Consider the following 12,500-nt stretch of genomic DNA (forward strand, 5'->3'; position numbering starts at 1 on the left):
TTTTACTCTGCTTCCCTCTGATAATGTCAGCGTTTCTTTGGTCTGGCCGGATCAGACAAAAAAGCAATCTGACAGACGAGGAAGAGCAGCGTTCAAAGGCAGCAGCGGGGAGACAAACAGATGGACAAGCTTTCCATCAAAGACATTGAATTTGCTATTCCATTTTGATTAATAAGACATCAAGATTGAGAATCAGAGAGAGGGTGACCTGGTGAGGGAGACAAAGAAATAGAAGAACAGGTAGAAAAAGAGAGACAGTGAAAGGCAGACAGGTGCATTTCTTTGGATGATGTGTATTATATTAATCAGTTGGTCAATCATGGTAAATAACTGTATAGAGCTTCTACCGCAACCTGAAATTATAACTAATGACACATTCAGCTCAGTATCAGCCTGGGGCCACACACTGTCATACACACTCAAACACACACAAGCAGTCTAATGATATCTGATTGATAGTCTGCAGTGAGAGAGAATGTCCTCCAGCCCTGTGTGTCTGTGGATCTATGTATCCATGCTGTCTGTCTTTTGTTTCGTGTGTGTGTGCTTAACTGTGTGTATCTGGATTTGTGTAGATGTGGGTGTATTGTTGTGTGTGCACCATTCAGATGTCACTGCTATAAATAACCCTCCCTCTGACTGTATTTTGGGATGGGGACATGCCATCAATTGTGCTTCACTGTTTGAGATTATACCCAGATCTTCTTCAACAAGCTCCAACTAATCTGATGATTTGTTGACTAAACTTAACTACTGAAGTTGAAGGTTTTAGTTTGTCCCTCATGATACTAATGACATTAAAGTCAAACTGATATTAGAATTCATTTTTGCTAAGAAATCAGTATACATATTATTGTTGTTTGTTCTGGCTTGTGCACCAAATTGGTCAAAATTGTAATTACTAAAAAGAAGAAATTGATTTGTGCAATATCTGTGTAGGCGATTCCTAAAAATTTAAATTCCAACAGACACACAGGCAGATAACCAGCTGGGGGGAAATGTTAGCCACTGCTTAGTCCCATCTGTTATTCGAGCCTTCCTACATTAGTCCAGACATTAGTTCGTGTCATGATTTGAATCATGCAGTGAAATACAGACAGCTCATTGCTTTAGATTTTGACAGTTGGGTCAGTTCATCACAAACAGTCCCATTACAGAGAGACAGCTAACGCTAGCTAGACCCCATCTTTTCTGTAATGCATTATGAAAACAACACTTAGTGCGCAGGTGCTGCAGATGACTCAGCAGGTGTTAAAATAAAGTAACGTCTAGTCAGAATCATTGCTATCTTTAGCTAGCTAAGCTAACTAGCTTCAACTTTCTGAGTGGAGGCTAGTTAGCTTAGCTTGATAACTTCCATTATTTGAGTGTAAGCTGGTTAGCCTAGCTTGCTAGCTTCCATTTCCGAGTGAAATAGAAACTTAACAGTACAGCAGATCCTCCCAAATGTTTAATGTTGTGAAGTGACAGACATCTTAAATAGCTAACACAACACAAATACTTTGTGCACTTGTTGAAAAATGGGGGAACGGGGGTTTTATCCTCATTTGAAAACTAGAAAAATATACACAATAGAAGCAGTATCATTATACTTCATAATTTCTTACGCAATGAGGAGAATTCAAATTTCATTTCAACTTCAAGTCCAAATTACAATCTTTGTCATCTGTCATCCAGGTCAATTCTCCTTCTAAAAATGGATTAAATGTCAATCAGAATCAAAAATGACTTCTTACCAACAAAGGAAAGACACACAAAAAAAAACTGAAGGAAGAAAATTCAAATGACATCATTAGAACAAACAGTACCCTTGATTTTTTACAGAAACAGTCCCACAGACTTCAAGTCAGAGTTTTTGTTTTCATTGTTGCTTCCAGGCAAAGAGAGAGCAGCATCCAGCTAACAAAAAAAACAAAAGACCAACCACAGAAATAGATAGAGACAGAGGGGTGGACAGTCACAGACAGAGAGGGAAGATCTGTTGAAATACCAAACTGATTAGCCGGTGTTTCTGACATTTAAATGCCACGTTTACATAAAGAAATGTTTCCCAAGAATATTAATCACTCTAGTTAATTCACAAGGAGATGTGAAGTGGATTCATGGTGCTTGTGGCAGGAGAGAGGGACAGAGGGAAGAGACGATGGGGAAGAAGAGGGTTGGCTTGACAAATACGGAGGCAGCATTGGCAGGGTGGGGTGTTACTGGTGTTAATGGCACACAAAAAAGCAATCTTACAAAAACAGAAACTATTGTATGTTGAATTCATTTTGACTTATTATTATTCTGTTCCATGCCTCACCCTTTATGAATTATCAGTCAATAATCTATCTTGATGACCTTCAAAACCCAATGGTGTTCAACACAGCATGATAAGACCACATCAAAAATATCATTTATTTAATGGCATTTATCCAAAGTACCGTAAAGTGGTAGGACTGCAAATGATTTCAGCATACAATAAGTTGTTTCAGTGTAGAATGAAACCTCTGGCAACGTTATATATTGAGTCAATGGTCCGAACATGGCACAGACCATTGAGTTAATAGGTGAAATCATGTTGTCTATGTTAAAACGTCTTCATCTTGACTGCTGGGTTGAAACAACTTCTCAACATATGGCATCACGGTGACCTGATACTTGTTTCAAGTCAGCAAGGACCTCAATGTATTCCAGCTTTGAAGCACTTTGTCTGTGATGTTCCCGCAAGCTGAGATTAAAACTACAAAGGGACAAGAAGAAGAGAATGTAAAACCAGGCATAACAGAGAAAGGTGATTCCCTCAGCGGCATTTCTGGTTAGCAGAAAAAAGATTTACATAAGGTCTGTCTGTCTCTCTTTCCAATGGCCTTCCATTTAAGTATGTCGGACATCTGTGGTACCTAAATTGCAGTTAAAATTTGCTCAGGTGCTGGGGTTTATTATTGCAAATTAGGCGAGAAACTGGAATTTGCCTGTGGGCCTGCAGTTGCTCATCACAGTTCTAAGTAGCCTGTCTAGAGCTGTAGCATGGAGATGAGTGACCATAATGACAGCCTACGAGTGCTCCTCTACAGCACAGCTTTTATTAACACTCTGCCATGTTGATCCATCTCAGTTGTTCCACATGACACATACTTACAGGGTGTTGCTAACCGGTTAACACTGCCTCCATCCTCTCTTTCCATCTGTTGACAGCCATGGCAGCCAGATGTATAAAAACCGACATTATGACAGGCCAGCAAGTGCAAAACAGATGAACCAAATGCATATAATCTGTACAGGGATCTATGAGCTGTGACAAGTGTTGGGTTCGACGATATTTTTTACATCAGATATCGGCTACCCATGCAGTCTTCTGTAATTATGATTGATGATCTTCCTCAACAGCTACATCAAAACGACCCATAAAAATGGCAATGACCATATTTTTGCACATTTTATTAATTTTATGTATAGTTAAATTGCCCTTCTTTTTTACATTTTACTACTTAATGTAAAGGCAATTATGTGTCCCATACTATTCAAATGTTACGAGGCGTTAAGGGTAGATAAGAGGCCCATCTAGTGTAAAATAATTGCTTAAATCTGGTGTAACTGGCGTGTTTTGGGCACATTCACACTGATCCTGCTTTGATTCATTTGAACTCTTTAGTATGCACAGTCCTACTTTATTGTTTGGGCAGGTCAAAGCCAAGAACCTCTTCCAAGTAGACTAAGATGCTTTTGTTTGACCACACATTTTGACTCCCCCCATCATTTTTGAATTACATTGTTTACAATTGTTAACATAACTGTTGACTTCTTAAGCCAATCAGTTCAGTTATTTAGTGTGTTAATTTAACCAGTGTTGTTGGCAGAATGAACAAACAGATTAATTTCAAAATGCAACAGTTATTGCAACAGATCTGTTTTCTGGCATGATAATAAACCAAAAAGCAAAAGCCACAGATTTGACTGCACCCTTACAGTGTCCAATAATGCTCTAAAAAAAATGTCAGAAGCTTTTTAGGCGTCTGTTTTGACCAGCATGTGAAGTCGTTCTGTTTTTTCCAGCTGAGTAATATTTCTAAATGAGCCAGGATAGAGATGATTATATAAGCTTTGATTTCATCCCTTCTAGACAGTACATCACAGGATCGGTTACAAGTGGTCCAAAATTCTGCTGCAAAGCGTTTGACCACGACCTCTTAAAGTTCTCATGTAACTCGATATGCTTATGATCACTCTTAGAGCTCTGCATGGTCATCTACTGCAGTCTTATATCATCAGCAAGTCTCTGAGGTCCTCTGATCAGGGCTTGTTGGCTGTTCCTCGCTCCAGGCTCAGAAATAAAGACTGCCTTTGAAGTTGTAGCCTTAATTTTGGAACTCTCTCCCGTTGGACTTGAGATCTGTCGACACTGTGGACATCTTTAACAAGCAGCTCAAGACCCACCTTAGACCAGATTAGATTATTTTATTTTTTCGATGGGTATGGAAATGGTCAAATGTATTGATTTCGACACAGTTTCTAATTCCAGCTTTTCAGTCAGCTTTCAAACACCCATATTGTTTAAACCCCGGTGTGTTTTTGTCAGCCTCACCTCTGCATGTTAATCTGTAGAGCCGCATGATGAAATGCTAGCGCAGAACTAAATATAAAGCCGTATATCCCAAAGTATCTTGATAATCTTCTTCACCAGCCTAGAAAGATAAGGAAATTTGAAAGGTGCACCACAGGGCTCAGAAAGGGCTTAACACAACTCTCTGGCAAGTTCAGCCAACTCATGCAAAAGTAACACATCAACTTTGTCAGTTACAGGTATTTTACTAGAGCTTATTCCCATGAGAGCACTGGTTTATGACCACAGCCTTAAGTATACCAGCCTAATGGCTATCCTGTAATGTTAATTTAAGTGGGACTCTCAGTTGGAGTTTTGTGCAGTCTTTTTATAGCTGAGTGACTAAGGACATTATGGCTATTACCAATATGATTGAATAGTTGCAGTGACAATAAGTGGGTCTGAATGAGGAAATTGGATATTTAATGGAGAGATTTTCACCTACTATCATCGTTGTCTCTTTCCATCTCTGCCTATCTTCTGTCTCTTTCCTTTTCCACCATTTGCTCTCACTCTATCCCTCCGCCTCTCTCTCCTCTTTTTTCTTTTCCCCTACATCCTTTTCTTTTTTCCCCTCTCACTTTGCTTGCTTCATCTTCCCCACCGTCTTTCCTCTCTCTCCAAGCCCCTAAGTAGCCACAAATGGTCCCTAATAGCCTCCAATGGAGATGAATTGATCGTTGTGTGAACCGAATCGATAGAAGATTGCTTCTGCTGTACAGTGGGATGCTGTGCAGGCAGGCGGCCTTAATTAAGTTAACAGTAAACCAGGATTGCTTCAGAGTTTTATTAGGAGAATAAAGTTTAGGATGATTACAGAGACGGAAAAAGTTATCGTTTCAGAATGAAAGCCGAGGAGAAAAGAAGGGGCATATATTTACCTCGATGTCTTTCTGTTTTGCAATTCAGTCATGATGCTTCCTGCCTGACTCACAAATTGTTTGTTGGACATTTTCTCACTTCATCCTCCTGTTTTTTTCCCTCTCCTCTCCATCCCTGCTGTTTTCCATACCTCCTCTACCAGCTCTTTCTCCAGCGTCTTCTCGCTATCTATCTCATTCTACCCCCGTCTGACCTCTTCTCCTTTCCTTCATCCCTCCCCCTTCCCTCCCTCTCTGTCGTCTATAATGGGATGAGCAGCAGAATTTGATCAGCAGTTTTTTAAAGGTCACAGAACCAAGTGAAAAACTCTCAGCCAAAGCACCGAGGGAACGAGGGAGGGAAGGATGAGGATTGAGGAAAGGGAGGGAGGAGGCGAGTGAGAGGGATAACAGGCCAGTAGAGTCGAGGAAGAGGAAGGAGGAAGAAAAGCTACAGTAGAGGAGGAAACGCTGCGAGAAGACGGAAGGTGGAGTCGATGGAGACGGGAAACGAGGGAGAGGAGCAGAAAGACGGGATGGGGACAGCAGCACGAGGGAGGGGGAAGGTAGCTCAGCGGTGGGGGGAATGAGATGGAATAATGGAGGGAAAAGAGGGAGGAGGTAGATGAGGTAATTTGCTGTTTTATGACACAACAGATCTGGTAACAGATGAATGCATATTAAATATGTAGGAGAAGAGAAGAGAGGAAAGAGAGCAGGGGTGACAATGAGAAGAGGAAAGAAGACAGAAGTAAGGAGGAAATGAGAAGATGAGAGAAGATTATAGCAGGGTGAGGAAAGAGTGGGCGGGAGAAGAAAGAAGGTAAGGCGGGTGAGGGAACGGAGCGACAGTAGGACAGGAGATGAGACATTGTCATTTCTCTTACCGACTGCCTCTCTCTCATCTCCTTTCCTCAGTAACTGTAGGATCTTACTCACCTCTCCATCTCTTCAGGACCTCTCATCAGATCTCTCGGCCTGTCTCTATCGGTCTCTTACCATCTTATTCTCTCTCTCTGTTCTCTCTCTCTGTTTAAGATAAAAAGACGCTTTTATCATTCTGCAGTGTTTCCTAATGGTCACACCGTGCAGCTGTCTCCCTGTCTGCAGCAATAATAATTCTTTGATATCATTCTATCATTCATTATCAAATGGACCAAAATCTTTTCCAAACTCACTGAAGAATCTCTCTCTCTCTCTCTCTCTCTCTCCCTGCTTTTCCTCTGCGTGTCTCTACCGCTCCTTTCATCACACTCATCTTTCTGTTGCCAATCTATTCCCTAAGCGCTTGAGTCGGAGTGTCTTTCTCAATCACTTCAGCTACATGTCTGTGGCGCGTGTGTGTGTGTGTGTGTGTATGAACACAAACACATACTCACACACACACACACAGGTAATTTGTTATAAATCTGGCATCTTACCAAAACTAAGGTTGAATGATTTGAGGAGAAAATTTTTCCGACAAATATCGTGAGTTAAATTGTGATTCTTTTCTATGGATTAAATTAAAGCATGAATTTGTGTTTTGCATAGTTTTAAATTTCATCATGTTTGCACCAATCATAATAAAATATTTATCTTGTTTCTACAAGGATAGAATTAGATAAAATAATGCAGAGAAAAGCTGACTTAAAAGTAATCCTGGCTTTTTTGTTAAAAAGAAAATACTGATTTACATCACATTTATCAAGATATTACATCAGTGGTATAATTAACATTACTTAATATGTGAAGTATATTAAATATAATGATACCCAAAAATGGCTACATAGTTGTCCAGTCATGCTAGCAATAATAAACTGCTGGTTGTGGCCAAGTAAACATCAGCTTTACAGACTTTTGCTACTTCACAGCCCTGAATTCCAGAGATCCTGAATAAGAGATTTAAAGGCAATACACTTAAAACCATGATATGATGCGGTTCAAAGTTTAGTGGGAGATTTTAACAACATTGTCCACCAGCTCTCCGTCATTTACACACAGCCCTCTGTCTATTTTTCGCAGTTACATGATGATGTTTCTGCTTCGACCAACGCCATTTTTGGCCGAGCTTTAATGTAAAGCCTATCGCATTCAGAAAGCATGTTAACCAGGCAACAGTTTAGAGTTTTGTTTTTTGTTGTTTGGCCAACTCACACAGTCAGCATTAATTAGCAACGGATGAGTAAATTTGCTGGCAACGGTCAACAATAAAACAGCAAAACCAACAGTGTTTGGCAACTCACTTTTTACCTCCTACAGCTTGTTAAGACTAATTATGTAAATAAATAAAAATACAGCTCTTTTGCAATTAGAAAATTACACTCACAAACTGTAGTTTGATATTAAAACGTTTAGTTGTTCAACCCCCCAAAAAAACTTTTGGCAGATCCAGCAGATTTTTGCAATTTTGTCTTTTGAAATTAGTCTTACTTTTCCTTTAAATGTAGCACTGAATGAACAGTTGCTTAGTTTTTAATTAGTTCCCCTACTATACAGTAAAGGAGACTGTATGATAATGGGGACAGTGATCGATGCACTGTGGCTTTTCAGTCAGGCTCTCAATGAACCATTTTGGGAAACTCATGCTAACAAGCACGAGCATCAGTTCATACTAACAAAACAGTAGGTGGAATAAACATTTCTCAGTCCCTAAGGTATTTTGTGCTGGCATTAGAAGGATTGACAAAAGGCTGCAAATCAATTTGTTTTCTGCGTTTTACGAAACACATTCACACACAGACGCGTTAAATGTATTCATAGCAAACTTGTCAGTGTTTATTTAGCTCTATTAGCAGTCACTGCAGAGGCCTATCAGGTTTATGAGTGAACAAAACTATTCAGTCAATACTTCATGTCAAGACAACTCCAAATAATCGTCTGTGCAAATTTAACACACATTAAGACAAGAAAGTGTCCACAGGTGGATGTACAGTCTATACCGTACCTTGATAAACAAGCTGAATGTGAGCGTTCCCCTGCTCTAGTGCTTTAAGCAGCAGCGCTGAAATGAACATATCTGTCGGCAGCATCAAAGCCTGTCACAACAGATCCCAAAGGACCTGGCTAGCCAGCTTGAAGCTCCACCTGTACACTGCCGAAGCTTTCATCAGCTGCACTAAACTGCCATATCTAGCTGCTGCTAGCGACTATATGCTCTGTGCATCTCTCCATCTCTTTCCCCCCAGAGTCATAGCTGTTGAAAGGCCGGGTGATTTCACACATTATGTGAAGCTTGTGTCATTTGACACATGCAAAGGATGCTGGGACTATGGCAGCAGGGGCTATACGCATGCTTTGTCTTTTGTCTGTCAAGAGAACTCAGTGACTTAATTACAAAGAGTGATGTACTGAGGCAGCTGAAGTTAGTTGTTTTGCAGCTGAGCCATGTAATGAGAAATTCACATCAAAAGACGAGCGCGGTGCAAAGGAACAGATGGTCTGGTTTTGAATATTGCTCTTTATTGGCTTCCATATTAACTCAGGTTAGAACAATAAACACAAGCAAAAAAAAAAGATAGTTTTTGCTGTAGAACCCAGAGAATGTGAGTTGATATAACCAAGAGAAATCAATATTTTTGTTGCCTTTAGTGTACAAATAAATTCTTTATCCCTCCTAAAAAAAAAATTCGCTCCTCCGCTTGTGTGTGTGTGTGTGATTTATCGTGCATTTTTGGAGAGTGTGTTTGTGCGTCCCAGCTGGAGTGAAGACTGTTTATATTATTGGTGATGAAACCTGAAAGAGGGGCCCCCAGGGGTTTCAGTAATGGGCTGGGAGGCTTCTGACTTCTTATAATGGCCTCTGTATTTGTATGTGTGTGTGTGTGTGTGTGTGTGTGTGTGTGTGTGTGTGTGTGTGTGTGTGTGTGTCAGAGAGATGAACAATTGCGGCACTATATAATTGTCAATGGGAGGACACACTTTTACATAATAAAATGAAGCCTACACACAAAGAAACACAGAAACGGTGAAATGAAGCCTGTCCCGCACATAAAGGCACTCACACAAAGAAACACAATGTCGCTCTCTCTCTCTCTCTCTCACACACACACACACACACACACACACACACACACACACTCACACATTGTGGTGCCAGCTGAGCCCAGTGTGTCCAATAACAGCAGGTGCTGTCAAGTGCAAGCACAGCAGACCCGCCCTGACATGGAAAAGCACACACACACACACACACACACACACACACACACACGCGGGTGGATGCACATATGTCAGCACACCAAACATTCATCCATACACCTTTCTCTTGTTGTAACTCTCACATCCAATAAACATTCTCATATTTAAAACTAATGTTTGATAGGTGTGCAAGGTTACAGTTTATGTGAGTGTTATACAGTGTGTGTCTTTATTATGCGTGTGTATACCTACTGTCTGGCTGTTATAGCTAATGGTAGTGCCAGTGCCATATGGTCTCACATTAGGGCACTCTAAACCCAGCTATCCAGAAGTGTGTGTGCAAATGAGTGTGTGTGTGTGTGTGTGGAGAGTGTGAGACTAATAGAAAATAAAGCCCTTGATTTGATATGTAAGCTGTTGGTGTTTAAACACTTCAACTTGATAGTGTAGAACGGTGAATATTCGTCTTGTTTTGGGCTAAATGAAGCTAATAATGTTATCTCCCACTTTCATGTTTGTACTCTTTACTTTTATTTTTCTCTGTCCTCCTTTTTTTTTTTGTTTTCTTACCTCCTGTTCCTCCTCCTTTGTCATTTGCTTCCTCTTTGTCCTCATCTCTCTCTCTCTCTCTCTCTCTCTGTGTGTGTGTATGTGTGTGTGGTAATATATTTAGCAGTGCCATATCATACGCTGTGCTGACTTCATTAACTATCTCAGCATGAGGCTCCAGTGAGTGAATGATAATAAACCTACATACACACACACACACACAGCCCAGGGAACAATAATGCAGTAGGGATGTGGATCTCCATCACTGAGGCCGATGCAATACGCATCTCGATGCATTGCCAACGATACGATACATTATAGATACATATGAAGAAACTACAAATGTGATTCGATACAATTCACCCCTATTGTGATTTAGTGCGATTCAACACGATATGATGTGATTTGATTCAATGCAAATGAATGATGCTATATGCAATTTAATATGGTACAGAGTTAGATTTTACTTCTTGAGCATACATCAAATCATACATTAACTCAAAAATTTGAGCCATTTTTACTTTATATATTTGTTTCTCTAGTTCTGCAACTCAGTAAACATCTCATTTATGCCGTTTCTTTTTGACCTCTAATAAACACTTGGACCTTTCACTAACAAGCCTTTTCACAAGTCCTTTGTAGTGTAGTGTTCTCTGTCTCCAATTTACACGCATATGCTCCGTGACCCAAACAATTGCTGTCAAAATAGTTTAATAATCCACTTATTTCGACATGAGGAACAATAGTAATAGAGCACAAGTTCCACCTGGAATGTTTTGGCAGCGCACCACAGCGTGCTAGCGTGCTTGAGAAAGAGTTTAGAGTAATCAATCTAGATATCTAATTACTGGTCGCAAATTATTAGTCACATTTCTAAATAATAAAGGCAAAGGGCCTCTAATAATAATTATATATGAATAAATTGGATTTTACCGATGCATAGATGTTAGAAATGATGCATCATAAATTCAGCCCAAATTGTATTCAGTGCACACGTTTTTAATTGGGGTAATTGCATCGTGAACGTTTATGCTGGTGCAAATTGGTGAATCTTCCCTTCTCCATGATTCATAGATAACCGATTACAGTTTACTTTATTATGATAAAAGCACTTATTGAAAATACATCCTCTTTAACCCCACAGATCTGTTTTCCAAAGATCCCAAATAAACTGAAAACAAGAATTTTTGTCTGGGGACAGAGACATTTATATGCAGCTTAAACTAATGGATTTGTTGTTTTCATTTAAAGATATATCAGTATTTTTTCTAGTATTATTGTTTCTCTGCAAATGTATGCTGTCCTGCAAAATGTTTTTAAGCTTTGAATGAGCCAAGCTGACTGTCTCCCCCTGGTTTCAGTCCTACCAAACTACTTATGCTGGTCATTGTGCCTCCATGAAAATAGGGCCCAATATCTTTGGTTCTGCTGCATTAATTTAGATTTTTTTTAAACTAAACTGTCACTCGTGAGTCTGACAGTGTTAAAAAAGTGTTATTCTAAATTGGAGGAAGACTTTAAGGTTCATGTTAGCTTAAGAGGAGGTGGTTATCTTGCTCTGGAAACACACAAATGTGAAATATTTTAAAGGAAACTCTGTTTGTCATTGGTTATTTCTTGTTTCTTGCCACTAATGTCCTCTATTCTTCTCCTCCTCTTCCTTTCCCTCCTCTTCCTCCTTTGTCCCCCTCTCAGGTCAGTGTGTTGGAGCGTCAGGTGATAGATTTCCTGGGTTACCAGTGGGCTCCCATCCTGACCAACTTCCTCCACATCATCGTTGTCATCCTGGGCCTCTTTGGCACAATTCAGTTCAGACCACGATATGTCACTGGGGTGGGTTGAACACACACACACACACACACACACACACACACACACACACACACACAAACACGAGAAACAGCCATTTTACATTTTCTTTGCCCTAGATCTAAAGACGACCTCTCATTAGCCCAAACTCACCTCTCTACATTCAGTAATGAGGCCTAATAATGTTTGGGGTGTATGACTTTAGTGTTTTTCTTTTTTCTGTGTCACTGCAATTGAGACTCAAAAGTAGAGATATATTGGGTCAGTTAGTAATTTGTAGGTTTCATAGCACTGTCATCCATGAATATCGTATCATAGTCACATAGTCACACTTCTGTATACAGAGCAATGTAAGGCATACAGTAAAACAGATTAACAGCTCATATTCCCTTCATTATTGGAAGAATGCTTACTGGTAGATCCATGATTGCAGGGAAACAATGTCAATTTGATGATATATTATGTATATAGTAAGTAAAAAGTTAGAATGGTGATCTGGAGTGGGAGTGGGAATAACTCGCCTAGTGAAATGATCTGTTTCTCTTTTCTTTCTCCGGCGGATGTCGATAAAATAATTTATATCT

The 12,500-nt window shown here is 39.9% G+C and overlaps 1 protein-coding gene across 1 annotated transcript in view; it reads left to right on the forward strand.

Moving 5' to 3' along the window:
• The window catches only part of nkain2 (sodium/potassium transporting ATPase interacting 2), a 107,432-nt gene that overhangs the window by 47,037 nt on the left and 47,895 nt on the right, over positions 1-12,500 (forward strand). The window contains exon 2 of the mRNA XM_042389555.1: positions 11,803-11,940. Within this exon, the coding sequence (XP_042245489.1) occupies positions 11,803-11,940 (138 nt within the window). The remainder of the gene's footprint in view (positions 1-11,802; positions 11,941-12,500) is intronic.

The sequence above is a fragment of the Thunnus maccoyii genome, chromosome 17, assembly GCF_910596095.1.
Source record: "Thunnus maccoyii chromosome 17, fThuMac1.1, whole genome shotgun sequence".
NCBI classification, from domain to species: Eukaryota; Metazoa; Chordata; class Actinopteri; order Scombriformes; family Scombridae; genus Thunnus; species Thunnus maccoyii.